We start from the raw sequence: 16,124 nt of genomic DNA on the forward strand, positions 1-16,124 counted from the left end.
GCAACGGGAGAGGCCACGACAGGGAGAGGCCCGCGTACCGCAAAAAAAAAAAAAAAAAAAAAAAGTGGAAAAAAAAAAAAAGTTAAAGGACAAGAGGACCAGAAAAACACCTTTCTTTCCCAAAAGTCCAAGAAGTAGACAAGATAAGGTTATTTTATTTTGTTATTTTATTATAATTGTAGTTAACAGCATTTAATGCCAATACCGGCACGGGTATGGGGAAACTGGCGAAACTGGCAGTTTCATAGTGCTGGTGCCATAATAAATTAGCTAAATTTTCTGAAAAAGCATTTGGAAATAGAGCAAGAGATTTTTAAATGTTCATATGCTTTGGTTTGAAAATCTGTACTTCAGAAAATCTATCCTGAGAGTACAAAGAAAAGAGAGAGAAAGGACGGCTGAAGCATTGTAGCAACAGCCTGACAACCACTGAATCTCAGCGACAGAGAGCTGTCTGTTTACGATACTCTATACTTCTGTATGTTTGAAACGTCCCATAATAACAACATGTTTTTTAAGCCTTCATCACTCCCTCTGCCTTTAAGGCCCACGCCCTAGGCTCAGCAACACCACCAGCAGCCAACCCCAGCCACCGGGGCCAGCCCAGCTCACACTTTCCCATCCCCGCGCCTTCGTCCCCCCATCGCCTCTGCCCAGAATGCCTTGTTTCCTGCTCCCCCAACTCCCGCCTCCTTTAAAAAGTCCTCCTCAAGCCCCAGCCTCTATCTGATCTCCCAGAATGAGGACAGTGAGCCCCATGGAGTCACTTCTCGGCAGGTTCAAACTCTGGGGATGATCTGACATAGCGCTCTGGATTCCCACCCAAGCCCCTCAACGCGCAGTCACCCCCGCGGGAGATAGGCTCTGCAGCGGACAGGGGTGGCCTGGACCCCACAAGGGCCCACCTGACTGTAGGCAGGGACATCACGAAAAGGTCCGTAATCCAGGAGGTCCTCGGAGCGCGTGGGGTTCCCCAACTTGGTGTAGCTCTCCACGTTTCGGGAGGCGAGTTTCACACGCATGGTTTGTGTCTTGGTCGGGTAGGGAGAGTAGAAATAGTGGTTCCCCTCAAACACCACAAACTGTTTCTCCGACTGGGTGATCTGGGTTGGATATGGCTGAAGCACGTGGGTATAAACGGCTTCCACAACGACTGAAACCTTGGCCCCGGGATCAAGAGCGACTGGGAGCTTGACGGTGAAGAATCTCCCGCTGGAGCAAGAACGAGGAGAAACAATTAAGAGAGATCAAGAAACTGAAAAGAGAACAGCAGCTTAAATTCACAGCAAAATTTTGTACCGAGATAAAAGCAGTTACTTCTAAGAGATTACCTTCAACCTATTAACTTAAGCCTCTTTTTAAAAAATTTATTTATTTTATGTTTGGCTGGGTTGGGTCTTCGTTGCTGCGCGCGGGCTTTCTCTAGTTGCGGCGAGCGGGGGCTACTCTTCGTTGCGGTGCGCGGGCTTCTCATTGCGGTGGCTTCTCTTGTTGCGGAGCACGGGCTTTAGGCGCGTGGGCTTCAGTAGTTGTGGCACGTGGGCTCAGGAGTTGTGGCACGTGGGCTCAGTTGTTGTGGCTTGCGGGTTCCAGAGTGGGGGCTCAGTAGTTGTGGCGCACGGGCTTAGTTGCTCCGCAGCATGTGGTATCTTCCCGGACCAGGGCTTGAACCTGTGTCCCCTGCATTGGCAGGCGGATTCTTAACAACTGCGCCACCAGGGAAGTCCCTTCCTGCTTTTTAGTGTGTTTGAAAACTATTCTTAGTAAAGTGTTTTGAAATAAATAACAAGTGCCAGGCCCCCTGCTAGGTACTGAGGTTAAAGCAGAGAAGAAGGCAAGTTCAAACCCAGGCTTCATGTTCAAAGAGCTCAGTCTACCTCCCGCGAAAAAGCATCACTTTTGGGCTTCCCTGGTGGCACAGTGGTTAAGAATCCGCCTGCCAACACAAGAGACATGGGTTCAAGCCCTGGTCCAGGAAGATCCCACATGCTGCGGAGCGACTAAGCCTGTGCGCCACAACTACTGAGCCTGCGCTCTAGAGCCCGTGTGCCACAACTACTGAAGCCCACACATCCTAGAGCCTATACTCTGCAACAAGGGAAGCCAGCGCAATGAGAAGCCCGCGCACCGCAACGAAGAGCAGCCCCCGCTCACCGCAACTAGAGAAAGCCCACGCAGCAACAAAGACCCAACACAACCAAAAATTTTAAAAAGTAAAAAAAATAATAAAATAAAATAAAAAGCATCACTTTCAGTGCCGTGAAGGCTGGCGAGGAGGTGTGGTAAGGCTGTCCACCCCTTGGAAACAGGACGGTAGCCAAGCAGCGATGGGAGGTTGTCTGCTGAGGCAAACAGCCTGCAGGTCCCACCCACCAATTTCCCATCTATTGGCTGGGGATCCCTACCCACATAGATTAGAGACCTGATCCGGCATGGAAGTAACTACTTTCCCGTTGTGAAACACACTGCCACTCTCAGGGGAGTCCAATTTCAGCACTAGAAGTCAGAAATGACATCATAAATGGGTCCAGAATGCAGGGAGCCTGTCGCCTGCTACTACACACTCTATTAACTGAGACAGCCTCTAACACGCTGGGCCCATTCTAAGCGACTCTCCTAGTTATGATTCCAGCCCTGATATGATAACCTACAACCAGACAAGGCAAGACAGACATAGATATTCTGTTACCTTACCTTTTACCCTGAATTTTGGTTTCTCGTACTTCCAGATTGTTCTCTTCCTCATCCTCTCCCTTCACCTGTAAAAGGACAAAGGAAGTTATTCTTTTTTGTCTTTTAGTCTCTAAATTTTGAGTCAACAATTAACTAACTGCCGCAGAAGTCCATATTAAAACATTCAAACCACCAGAACTTTGCAAAGATTGAATTCTGGTTTCAGTAACAATTTTTCAAGTGAAATACAAGAACACTGTCAAAAGACCTACTTTTGCACTGAACAAGCTGTATGATATGCTCTAGAAAATCATAATATTTTCCTGAATGATCAAATACACACATACAAGTTAAAATTACGCTTCCAAATACAGTTTACACTTCCAAATAGAAAGGCCAGAAAGGTTTCTTTCTGGATGTTTTCTTCTTCATTTACATTCCAATATGTCTTGCATAGAAAAAGTCCCAGTATTATTTATTATTTTTATCTTTTCATTTTTTATTTTGGCTGCGTTGGGTCTTCATTGCTGCGCAAGGGCTTTCTCTAGTTGTGGCGAGCAGGGGCTACTCTTCGTTGCGGTGCGCGGGCTTCTCATTGCAGTGGCTTCTCTTGCTGCGGCACGCAGGCCCTAGAGCGTGCGGTGCGGGCTTCAGTAGCTGCGGTGCGTGGGCTCAGTAGTTGTGGCTCAAGGGCTGTAGAGCGCAGGCTCAGTAGTTGTGGCACAAGAGCTTATGCCACATGTTGCTCCGCAACATGTGGGATATTCCTGGACCGGGGCTCGAACCCGTGTCCCCTGCACTGGCAGGCGGATTCTTAACCACTGCGCCACCAGGGAAGTTCCTATTTATTGTTGTAGAAGAAAAGTCTCATGCCTAACCAAAACTGATTTTACTTGCGCAAAAGAAGTTTAGAGTGGCAAAAGCAATGGCCACTGTGTGGCACACTCTTTTATTCTTATCCTTCATTGCAACCGGCTGTGCAACCAGGAAAAGGATTGCCAACTCCTGCAGGCTGCAGGGTCTTTCTGAGAAAGAGGAGGCATCTTGAAGGAGATTGTGGAACAGATTCTAAGGAAAAAACTTACACACACAGCACCGATCTCTTTGCCAACCCAACCTCCACCAAAAGAAAAAAAATTTAAGACCACCTTTTAAGGCTGGAGCAGTGATTCCCAATAGGGTATACAAAGCTATAATGAGAAAGCTATTTGTAATATTTCAAAACGCCTAAAAATTATCGTACAATCATCCTCAACAAAGTTATACAGCCTAATAAAAACAACAAATTTCACTACTTTTACTAGAATCCTATCACAGTGGGAACATTCTAGTATACTTGTGCTTATCAGGAACTCTCATTGTTCAGTTATATGTTGATTTGTCTTAAGAAATATTTATTATCACTTCTAAATATTTACTAGATTCAATGTGTAATCTAATAAAAGGTTAGAGAAACAAAATATTTCAAATATAGGATCCAAATGAAAGCAAAAATAGTAAGATGAGTCTTTGGTAGTAAAAAGACAAGGAACCACTGGCTCCTAGTCAATAATCATCACGGCCTCCTCTACCAGTTCCTAAACTTCTACATGTAGTTTTGAAGATAATTCACTGAAACAATTTCTAGCAACCTCACCAAAGCCTCCCAGTCAGTTGTTGGAAAATACACATCTTCTTGGTTAAGTTTATCATCCAGTTACGTTTCCCATTGGGATAGGGGTACAAGGGAGCACATACACCCGTTTAACTCATCTCGCTCTTGGACTACAGATCAAAAAATGGTTCTGAATAAACCTGGTGATGAGACTACAGGTTTTATACCCCAACAGAACCCTACCTCACAACATCTAGGCCAGAAGAGGCAATGTCGTACAGTGAAGAACACACACACACAAAGCGTGAAACAAACTAACCTGACTCTATTCTAAGACACCATGTAGGAGGTTAAACAACTTAACCTCCCAGACTACAGTCCTCACCAGCAGTAACAGTACACCTCGAAGGGCTCTTATGAGAGTTAAATGAGAATGTACTTAAAATACCTACCACAATACCCGACACAAGGTAAAGTCTCAATAAGACACCAGTACTGTAACGCAGCTTGTAAGCGCTCTCCGGCATGATGGCCACGTAGCTTCTGCTGTCGTCTTGTTATACTGTGGCAACCTCACTAAATGAGAACTAGCTTTTATAAAAGAATGGGATTTAACATTCAGAACATTCAAATGAAGTTTTAATCCATCCTTCCACAAACCTTTAAGTACAACTGCGTGTTTCATCATGGACAAAGCATGAGAAGGGAACAGGAGTCATTTCAGAAGCATGATCTCCAATAAAGGCAACTTTATAGCTCCAAATTCAGCAGTCAGGTATGCTAAGAAGAAATACGACACTGGAATGACTATTCTCCAAACCAATAACTGGGTAATCACTTAATGGATGCTGTTTAAGGAAAACAGTAATAGAAGGCAAACCTCTGTATACGTCTATTCCCTCTATTCCCAAAGCCAACACTGTTTCCTTGAGAGGCGTAAAAATGACCACTGAAATGCATGGAACAACAGAAGCAAAGTTGGGAGGCATTTACTGCTTCACTGTAAGAATGAGAACCGGTCGGGGGGAGGGAGAGAACTGGACTTTTCTTTTCTGTACTGTATTACTTGCACGAGTTTTTAAACTAACTTTAAGGAAAAGGAAATTTTTTGAAGCGTCCGTTCGCAACCGTAAGAAGTGCGTTATATTAACAGCGGTTTCAAACGATTCCAAACTTGGAAGCAGGGGACCTGCTCCATTTGCGATCGCACTGGACGGAGCCCAGCTCCCTGGCGAATCCGCGCTCCGGCCGCACCACCGCGCGGCGCCCCCGCAGGCCCCGGGCCCAGCCGCCCGCGCCACCGGCCGGGGCTGATGTGTCCGGGGCGGGGACGGGCGCCGGTCCTCCCGGCCGGCCCGTGTCCCCGGGCCCCGCTCACCTGCACGCCGAGGTACGCCAGCCGGGCCTCGAGCTCGGGCTCCAGAGCCAGCAGGAAGGAGGCGACGCGGGACGAGGAGCTACCGCCCGCATGCGCCAGGACCACCTCGGCCGTCACCTTGGCCAAGTGGCTGCTCAGGTCCACGGTGCGCTTCACGTCCTCGTTGATCAGCGGCGGCGCCTCCGCGGAGGCGCGGCTCGGCGCCGGGGCCCAGGCCCAGATCAGCAGCAGCAGCGGCAGCAGGCGGGCTGCGGACGACTCCATGGCCGTGACTGAGCTGGGCCGCGGGTCGCCCGCCAGCGCGCGCACCCCGTGTCCGCCACGGCGCAGCCGCCCATTGGGCCCGCCGGCGCCCCAAGATGGCGGCGCCCAGGGGCGAGGACCCCGTCTCCATGGCAACGGGCGGCCCGCCGGGCGCCTACTTGCGCGCCCTGGCCGGTCTCAGGTCCCTGGAAGGCGCCCTGGCCGCCCCACCGCTGTCCCACAGAGGTAACACTGGCAAAGATAAAGGAGGAGCACAGGCTGCGTCTGTCCACAAGAAGTGCTGATGATGAGTGAACGGTATGTTACTTTTTAGCTTAGAAAATACTGCCCCCAAATTCTCCGTTAAACATGAAGCCATTTTCATTCTATTAATTCATCCTTTCGCTCCCTCAAGAAACATTTATTGAGCTTTAAGTTGCATACGCATCCGAAAGAGAGGCAGTAAAACATCCTTTTAACAGAGAACATACTTTTGATGTGGATGAATGAGAGGGAAGATGTCTTGTAGACGCTGAGCAGTCTGGGCCACAGAACTCCACAATCCTTTTGAGGAATTTGCATTAGTTCCGTTTGGGGGAACGAGACCCAATCTAGGCCAGACTCGCTCTCCCAGAAGCTGGAATCTGAAGGCAGCAACTACACCTGAAAACTGCAGAACTGATTCATGTGCGCTGGGAGGCCTGCAGAGCTGGCCAGGGTCCCGCTCTGATCCCCAGCTTCTCCGTGTCTGCTTCTTCAACGCCTCCCACTCTGGGAGCACAGGCTCTTCTCAAAAATAGAGGAGGAAGGAACTCATTCCACGAGGCCATCATTATCCTGATTTCAAAAACAAAGACATCACGAGTGAAAAGAAACTACAGACCAATGTGGGTTTTTTTGGTTTTTTTGATAAATTGATTTATTTATTTTTGGTTGCTTTGGGTCTTCGTTGCTGCACGCGGGCTTTCTCTAGTTGCGGCGAGCAGGGGCTACTGTTTGTTGTGGTGCGCGGGCTTCTCATTGCGGTGGCTTCTTTTGTTGCTGAGCATGGGCTGTAGGCACGCGGGCTCAGTAGTTGTAGCTCGCGGGCTCTAGAGCGCAGGCTCAGTAGTTGTGGCGCACCGGCTTAGTTGCTTTGCGGCATGTGGGATCTTCCCAGACCAGGGCTTGAACCCGTGTCCCCTGCATTGGCAGGCGGATTCTTAAGCATTGTGCCACCAGGGAAACCCCCAGACCAATGTGTTTTATGAACATATTTGCAAATATTCTCAACAACGTATTAGCAAACCAAATCCAGCAACATATAAAAAGAATTATATTCCATGATCAAGTGGGCTTTCCCAAGAATAGGAGCTTGGTTTAACATCCAAAAGTCAATTAAAGTAATACAGTATAATAATAAAATAAAAATGAAAGAGAAATGAAGATTCCCAGATAAACAAAAATTGAGAGAATTTATTGCTAGCAGACCTGCATTCCAAGAAATAATAAAGGGAATCTTTCAGGCTAAAATGAAATGACACTAGACAGTAACTCAATTCCAAACGGTGGGGGGGGGCGGGGCGGGGCGGGGAGAGTACCAACCAAGGTAACTACGTGGGTAAATATAAAAGACAACATAAAGTACTTTTTGTTTGTAGGTTTTTTTTCTTTCTTTCTTTTTAATTCTGAGGAAGTCCCTTCCTGCTTTTTAGTGTGTTTGAAAACTATTCTTAGTAAAGTGTTTTGAAATAAATAACAAGTGCCAGGCCCCCTGCTAGGTACTGAGGTTAAAGCAGAGAAGAAGGCAAGTTCAAACCCAGGCTTCATGTTCAAAGAGCTCAGTCTACCTCCCGCGAAAAAGCATCACTTTTGGGCTTCCCTGGTGGCACAGTGGTTAAGAATCCGCCTGCCAACACAAGAGACATGGGTTCAAGCCCTGGTCCAGGAAGATCCCACATGCTGCGGAGCGACTAAGCCTGTGCGCCACAACTACTGAGCCTGCGCTCTAGAGCCCGTGTGCCACAACTACTGAAGCCCACACATCCTAGAGCCTATACTCTGCAACAAGGGAAGCCAGCGCAATGAGAAGCCCGCGCACCGCAACGAAGAGCAGCCCCCGCTCACCGCAACTAGAGAAAGCCCACGCAGCAACAAAGACCCAACGCAGCCAAAAATTTTAAAAAGTAAAAAAAATAATAAAATAAAATAAAAAGCATCACTTTCAGTGCCGTGAAGGCTGGCGAGGAGGTGTGGTAAGGCTGTCCACCCCTTGGAAACAGGACGGTAGCCAAGCAGCGATGGGAGGTTGTCTGCTGAGGCAAACAGCCTGCAGGTCCCACCCACCAATTTCCCATCTATTGGCTGGGGATCCCTACCCACATAGATTAGAGACCTGATCCGGCATGGAAGTAACTACTTTCCCGTTGTGAAACACACTGCCACTCTCAGGGGAGTCCAATTTCAGCACTAGAAGTCAGAAATGACATCATAAATGGGTCCAGAATGCAGGGAGCCTGTCGCCTGCTACTACACACTCTATTAACTGAGTCAGCCTCTAACACGCTGGGCCCAGTCTAAGCGACTCTCCTAGTTATGATTCCAACCCTGATATGATAACCTACAACCAGACAAGGCAAGACAGACATAGATATTCTGTTACCTTACCTTTTACCCTGAATTTTGGTTTCTCGTACTTCCAGATTGTTCTCTTCCTCATCCTCTCCCTTCACCTGTAAAAGGACAAAGGAAGTTATTCTTTTTTGTCTTTTAGTCTCTAAATTTTGAGTCAACAATTAACTAACTGCCGCAGAAGTCCATATTAAAACATTCAAACCACCAGAACTTTGCAAAGATTGAATTCTGGTTTCAGTAACAATTTTTCAAGTGAAATACAAGAACACTGTCAAAAGACCTACTTTTGCACTGAACAAGCTGTATGATATGCTCTAGAAAATCATAATATTTTCCTGAATGATCAAATACACACATACAAGTTAAAATTACGCTTCCAAATACAGTTTACACTTCCAAATAGAAAGGCCAGAAAGGTTTCTTTCTGGATGTTTTCTTCTTCATTTACATTCCAATATGTCTTGCATAGAAAAAGTCCCAGTATTATTTATTATTTTTATCTTTTCATTTTTTATTTTGGCTGCGTTGGGTCTTCATTGCTGCGCAAGGGCTTTCTCTAGTTGTGGCGAGCAGGGGCTACTCTTCGTTGCGGTGCGCGGGCTTCTCATTGCAGTGGCTTCTCTTGCTGCGGCACGCAGGCCCTAGAGCGTGCGGTGCGGGCTTCAGTAGCTGCGGTGCGTGGGCTCAGTAGTTGTGGCTCAAGGGCTGTAGAGCGCAGGCTCAGTAGTTGTGGCACAAGAGCTTATGCCACATGTTGCTCCGCAACATGTGGGATATTCCTGGACCGGGGCTCGAACCCGTGTCCCCTGCACTGGCAGGCGGATTCTTAACCACTGCGCCACCAGGGAAGTTCCTATTTATTGTTGTAGAAGAAAAGTCTCATGCCTAACCAAAACTGATTTTACTTGCGCAAAAGAAGTTTAGAGTGGCAAAAGCAATGGCCACTGTGTGGCACACTCTTTTATTCTTATCCTTCATTGCAACCGGCTGTGCAACCAGGAAAAGGATTGCCAACTCCTGCAGGCTGCAGGGTCTTTCTGAGAAAGAGGAGGCATCTTGAAGGAGATTGTGGAACAGATTCTAAGGAAAAAACTTACACACACAGCACCGATCTCTTTGCCAACCCAACCTCCACCAAAAGAAAAAAAATTTAAGACCACCTTTTAAGGCTGGAGCAGTGATTCCCAATAGGGTATACAAAGCTATAATGAGAAAGCTATTTGTAATATTTCAAAACGCCTAAAAATTATCGTACAATCATCCTCAACAAAGTTATACAGCCTAATAAAAACAACAAATTTCACTACTTTTACTAGAATCCTATCACAGTGGGAACATTCTAGTATACTTGTGCTTATCAGGAACTCTCATTGTTCAGTTATATGTTGATTTGTCTTAAGAAATATTTATTATCACTTCTAAATATTTACTAGATTCAATGTGTAATCTAATAAAAGGTTAGAGAAACAAAATATTTCAAATATAGGATCCAAATGAAAGCAAAAATAGTAAGATGAGTCTTTGGTAGTAAAAAGACAAGGAACCACTGGCTCCTAGTCAATAATCATCACGGCCTCCTCTACCAGTTCCTAAACTTCTACATGTAGTTTTGAAGATAATTCACTGAAACAATTTCTAGCAACCTCACCAAAGCCTCCCAGTCAGTTGTTGGAAAATACACATCTTCTTGGTTAAGTTTATCATCCAGTTACGTTTCCCATTGGGATAGGGGTACAAGGGAGCACATACACCCGTTTAACTCATCTCGCTCTTGGACTACAGATCAAAAAATGGTTCTGAATAAACCTGGTGATGAGACTACAGGTTTTATACCCCAACAGAACCCTACCTCACAACATCTAGGCCAGAAGAGGCAATGTCGTACAGTGAAGAACACACACACACAAAGCGTGAAACAAACTAACCTGACTCTATTCTAAGACACCATGTAGGAGGTTAAACAACTTAACCTCCCAGACTACAGTCCTCACCAGCAGTAACAGTACACCTCGAAGGGCTCTTATGAGAGTTAAATGAGAATGTACTTAAAATACCTACCACAATACCCGACACAAGGTAAAGTCTCAATAAGACACCAGTACTGTAACGCAGCTTGTAAGCGCTCTCCGGCATGATGGCCACGTAGCTTCTGCTGTCGTCTTGTTATACTGTGGCAACCTCACTAAATGAGAACTAGCTTTTATAAAAGAATGGGATTTAACATTCAGAACATTCAAATGAAGTTTTAATCCATCCTTCCACAAACCTTTAAGTACAACTGCGTGTTTCATCATGGACAAAGCATGAGAAGGGAACAGGAGTCATTTCAGAAGCATGATCTCCAATAAAGGCAACTTTATAGCTCCAAATTCAGCAGTCAGGTATGCTAAGAAGAAATACGACACTGGAATGACTATTCTCCAAACCAATAACTGGGTAATCACTTAATGGATGCTGTTTAAGGAAAACAGTAATAGAAGGCAAACCTCTGTATACGTCTATTCCCTCTATTCCCAAAGCCAACACTGTTTCCTTGAGAGGCGTAAAAATGACCACTGAAATGCATGGAACAACAGAAGCAAAGTTGGGAGGCATTTACTGCTTCACTGTAAGAATGAGAACCGGTCGGGGGGAGGGAGAGAACTGGACTTTTCTTTTCTGTACTGTATTACTTGCACGAGTTTTTAAACTAACTTTAAGGAAAAGGAAATTTTTTGAAGCGTCCGTTCGCAACCGTAAGAAGTGCGTTATATTAACAGCGGTTTCAAACGATTCCAAACTTGGAAGCAGGGGACCTGCTCCATTTGCGATCGCACTGGACGGAGCCCAGCTCCCTGGCGAATCCGCGCTCCGGCCGCACCACCGCGCGGCGCCCCCGCAGGCCCCGGGCCCAGCCGCCCGCGCCACCGGCCGGGGCTGATGTGTCCGGGGCGGGGACGGGCGCCGGTCCTCCCGGCCGGCCCGTGTCCCCGGGCCCCGCTCACCTGCACGCCGAGGTACGCCAGCCGGGCCTCGAGCTCGGGCTCCAGAGCCAGCAGGAAGGAGGCGACGCGGGACGAGGAGCTACCGCCCGCATGCGCCAGGACCACCTCGGCCGTCACCTTGGCCAAGTGGCTGCTCAGGTCCACGGTGCGCTTCACGTCCTCGTTGATCAGCGGCGGCGCCTCCGCGGAGGCGCGGCTCGGCGCCGGGGCCCAGGCCCAGATCAGCAGCAGCAGCGGCAGCAGGCGGGCTGCGGACGACTCCATGGCCGTGACTGAGCTGGGCCGCGGGTCGCCCGCCAGCGCGCGCACCCCGTGTCCGCCACGGCGCAGCCGCCCATTGGGCCCGCCGGCGCCCCAAGATGGCGGCGCCCAGGGGCGAGGACCCCGTCTCCATGGCAACGGGCGGCCCGCCGGGCGCCTACTTGCGCGCCCTGGCCGGTCTCAGGTCCCTGGAAGGCGCCCTGGCCGCCCCACCGCTGTCCCACAGAGGTAACACTGGCAAAGATAAAGGAGGAGCACAGGCTGCGTCTGTCCACAAGAAGTGCTGATGATGAGTGAACGGTATGTTACTTTTTAGCTTAGAAAATACTGCCCCCAAATTCTCCGTTAAACATGAAGCCATTTTCATTCTATTAATTCATCCTTTCGCTCCCTCAAGAAACATTTATTGAGCTTTAAGTTGCATACCCATCCGAAAGAGAGGCAGTAAAACATCCTTTTAACAGAGAACATACTTTTGATGTGGATGAATGAGAGGGAAGATGTCTTGTAGACGCTGAGCAGTCTGGGCCACAGAACTCCACAATCCTTTTGAGGAATTTGCATTAGTTCCGTTTGGGGGAACGAGACCCAATCTAGGCCAGACTCGCTCTCCCAGAAGCTGGAATCTGAAGGCAGCAACTACACCTGAAAACTGCAGAACTGATTCATGTGCGCTGGGAGGCCTGCAGAGCTGGCCAGGGTCCCGCTCTGATCCCCAGCTTCTCCGTGTCTGCTTCTTCAACGCCTCCCACTCTGGGAGCACAGGCTCTTCTCAAAAATAGAGGAGGAAGGAACTCATTCCACGAGGCCATCATTATCCTGATTTCAAAAACAAAGACATCACGAGTGAAAAGAAACTACAGACCAATGTGGGTTTTTTTGGTTTTTTTGATAAATTGATTTATTTATTTTTGGTTGCTTTGGGTCTTCGTTGCTGCACGCGGGCTTTCTCTAGTTGCGGCGAGCAGGGGCTACTGTTTGTTGTGGTGCGCGGGCTTCTCATTGCGGTGGCTTCTTTTGTTGCTGAGCATGGGCTGTAGGCACGCGGGCTCAGTAGTTGTAGCTCGCGGGCTCTAGAGCGCAGGCTCAGTAGTTGTGGCGCACCGGCTTAGTTGCTTTGCGGCATGTGGGATCTTCCCAGACCAGGGCTTGAACCCGTGTCCCCTGCATTGGCAGGCGAATTCTTAAGCATTGTGCCACCAGGGAAACCCCCAGACCAATGTGTTTTATGAACATATTTGCAAATATTCTCAACAACGTATTAGCAAACCAAATCCAGCAACATATAAAAATAATTATATTCTTAAGCATTGTGCCACCAGGGAAACCCCCAGACCAATGTGTTTTATGAACATATTTGCAAATATTCTCAACAACGTATTAGCAAACCAAATCCAGCAACATATAAAAATAATTATATACCATGATCAAGTGGGCTTTCCCAAGAATAGGAGCTTGGTTTAACATCCAAAAGTCAATTAAAGTAATACAGTATAATAATAAAATAAAAATGAAAGAGAAATGAAGATTCCCAGATAAACAAAAATTGAGAGAATTTATTGCTAGCAGACCTGCATTCCAAGAAATAATAAAGGGAATCTTTCAGGCTAAAATGAAATGACACTAGACAGTAACTCAATTCCAAACGGTGGGGGGGGGCGGGGCGGGGCGGGGGGAGTACCAACCTTTCTTTCTTTCTTTTTAATTCTGATTTAAAAGACAACTGCATGGAGAATTCCCTGGCGGTCCAGTGGTCAGGACTCAGCGCTTTCACTGCGGGGCCCAGGTTTGATCCCTGGTTAGGAAACTAGGATCCCACAAGACGAGGGGCACAGCCAAAAAAAAACAAACAAAGACTACATAAATCACTAATTATACACATTATGTGGATACAAGTGCAAAGGCCTGATGTTCCTGCTTGCTTTGGTTTGTGTTGTCCAGCGTGGATGTCACTCATAACATTCAGGACGATATTTGACAATTTCAGTGTTCAACAGAAAAATAGGATGAGGTTTCCTTCCTTCATTTCTTCCACGACAAGGCAATAATACCTGTGCATTTGCACACCTGGCTTAACAAATCTTGTCTATTTCCCAAAGACAGAAACGGCATCTTCCCTGGGTCCTGGACTCTCGCCCAGGAGTGTGATGAGGCTGAGGATGAAAACTCTCAGACTTGCCCTTAACTACACGTACCGCCATTAAGGTGCTAACTCATCACCTATGTGGGAACTGCTACGAGATACAAAGGTTATTTTTGGCCTTTCAAGAGAGGTCTCCTGAAGCCCTGGAATGCATCCAAACAGGAAGCTACCCTGATGGAATGGGAGGTGGTCTGATTGGTGGATTGAAGCAGGTAGAGCAGGTCATGTTATCTAAAGAGTCCTCAAATCACTGTATTTGCACTTATGACACAGAATATAAGTGCTACGCATCTTGGAAGTGAGAATCCCACAGACATCTATGAAGGAGGACAAGCAGGAGCCCTGCAAGGGAGGCCAGGCTGCCAGACGCCTGCGACACAGCCAGGGCTGCCGCCTCCAGGGTACTGCCTAACCAGTCAGGTCCCTGAGGGCTGAGAGAGCTGATAGCCAGGTCTACCAGAACACCAGCCACAGATAAGGGACAACTTCTGGGTGGGCCTGGGGATGGTGCTTCCCTGGGCCGTCTCCATAACCACTGCCGTCTGCTTCACGGACCCCCTGGACACCCTCCAACGTGTCGCTGGCCTCGTTCAAATGAGCAGGTATGTTCATGCCTCGTCTGCTCCGCGGCTGGCCCTCTGCAGAAGCTTCCTCAGCTCCCGTCATTAATGTCCCCACCCCGTGCACCACGCTGCCCCCACTGTCCTTTACCACTTCAATGCTTCCTGCCCAGGAGGATCCTCCAGGAGACCTGTGCAGTCCCCGGGCAGCCCAGGGGCCATCCTGCACGGGATTGTTGTTATAACTATCACCGATGGAGAAGAAATGGACGTTAAGAACTAGGTACTGTCATCCGAAAACTCAATCCTCGCAATAACCCCCCGATTAAGTAATGTTACCCATGTTACAAAAAGGGGGGACGGATCTCCAGGCCATCTTCACCGGGGTTTAGCAGAGTGGGCAAGGAGGGCGCGTGTTCTCACCCGTAAATGGTAACAACAGCACGGGCCTACCAGGAGGGGGCGAGGTAACAGACCACGCAGACCCTCGACCCACGCGAGCCCCGCCCGCAACCCCGCGCCATCGCCGTTGCGCACGCTCGGGTGCCACCCCAGCCGCGACCCTGCTCGGCGCTCACGTCAACGCCCCACCCCCAGGAGACCAGGAAGCAGAATTCCCCGCAGGTCAAAGCTGGCGGCGCTACTCCGGCGCCGCCGCCAGAGGGCGCTCACGCCACCTTTGTTGGCTCGCACCTCACGGGTCAAGTCAGCGGTCGGTCCCGGAAATGGAGGGCTTTGCCGTACAAGATGTACAAGATGGCGGCTTCCTGTGTGGCTGTACGGCACGCCGAGAGGCTGGCCTGTTTCTGGGACACGCGGGGATTGTAGCAGGCTCCTCGCGAAAGACGGCTCCGCGGAGTTTCCCGGCGTCTTTGTCGTCGGGTAGGTGGCCGAAAGCAAAAGATGGCGGCCCCCACTGCGTGGCCGGAAGTGGAGGCGAGCGTGCGGCGTGGCCCGTGGCCCGGCCGCCGGCGCAGGGCGCTCGTGCTCTGCCGCGGTGGGGCGGCCTTTGGGGCTCCAGGCCCTTCCCGGGCTCGGCTTTGGGCCGACAGTGCCCCGCGGCCACGTTAGGGGTTCCCTCTCGGCCGTTTAGGGAGGGGCGCCGGTGCCCTCAGCTGCCTCGCGTGGACACGAAGGCTGACCCTGTCTTGACCACGAAACCAGGAATAACCAGGTGACATGAGTTAGTCTCTCCTTTCAGAGGAGTGACCTGCCGTCACTAGAAACCGCAATACGGTTCCTACACTAATGTGGACCCAACCCCAGGAGACACTAAGTGAAAAAAGCAAAGCGCGGAAAAACGTGTGAGGTTGTACATTGTTGGCGGGTTTGGGGTGTTTTTTAAAAAGACCCACGAGGGTAGAGATGCCCACGAGCTCGCACAGGCCGAGTCCCAGCCGAAGGGCCGAAACGGCCGGTGAGGAAGGCAGCAGAGATGGGAGGACGGGAACGGGGGGTAACAAGTTTGGGGATATTTGAGTGTGTGATCTAAAAACACAAAATCTTTTTATGAGGTTATCACATCATAAAGCGAGAAGGCAACGTTTAAAAAAAAAAAGTAGGTTTGGGCTTCCCTGGTGGCGCAGTGGTTGAGAGTCCGCCTGCCGATGCAGGGGACGCGGGTTCGTGCCCCGGTCCGGGAGGATCCCACGTGCCGCGGAGCGGCTGGGCCCGT

At 49.1% G+C, this 16,124-nt stretch overlaps 2 protein-coding genes across 2 annotated transcripts in view; both read right to left on the reverse strand.

The window, feature by feature from the left end:
• The window catches only part of RPN1 (ribophorin I), an 18,146-nt gene extending 12,193 nt beyond the window's left edge, over nucleotides 1–5,953 (reverse strand). The window contains exons 1-3 of the mRNA XM_007130841.4: nucleotides 5,646–5,953; nucleotides 2,695–2,759; nucleotides 906–1,212 (exon numbers count right to left, since the gene is read on the reverse strand). Of these exons, the coding sequence (XP_007130903.1) occupies nucleotides 906–1,212; nucleotides 2,695–2,759; nucleotides 5,646–5,909 (636 nt within the window). The 5' untranslated portion in view covers nucleotides 5,910–5,953. The remainder of the gene's footprint in view (nucleotides 1–905; nucleotides 1,213–2,694; nucleotides 2,760–5,645) is intronic.
• Nucleotides 5,954–8,530: 2,577 nt separating this feature from the next.
• LOC112062563 (dolichyl-diphosphooligosaccharide--protein glycosyltransferase subunit 1-like) lies at nucleotides 8,531–11,829 on the reverse strand. The gene is made up of 2 exons (XM_024117276.2): nucleotides 11,486–11,829; nucleotides 8,531–8,599 (listed from the first exon to the last, which is right to left on the reverse strand). Exons 1-2 carry the CDS (start codon nucleotides 11,747–11,749, stop codon nucleotides 8,531–8,533), a joined length of 333 nt encoding a protein of 110 aa, XP_023973044.1. The 5' UTR covers nucleotides 11,750–11,829.
• Between the last annotated feature and the right edge of the window lie 4,295 nt (nucleotides 11,830–16,124).

Source organism: Physeter macrocephalus, chromosome 18 (genome assembly GCF_002837175.3).
Source record: "Physeter macrocephalus isolate SW-GA chromosome 18, ASM283717v5, whole genome shotgun sequence".
Classification (NCBI taxonomy): domain Eukaryota; kingdom Metazoa; phylum Chordata; class Mammalia; order Artiodactyla; family Physeteridae; genus Physeter; species Physeter macrocephalus.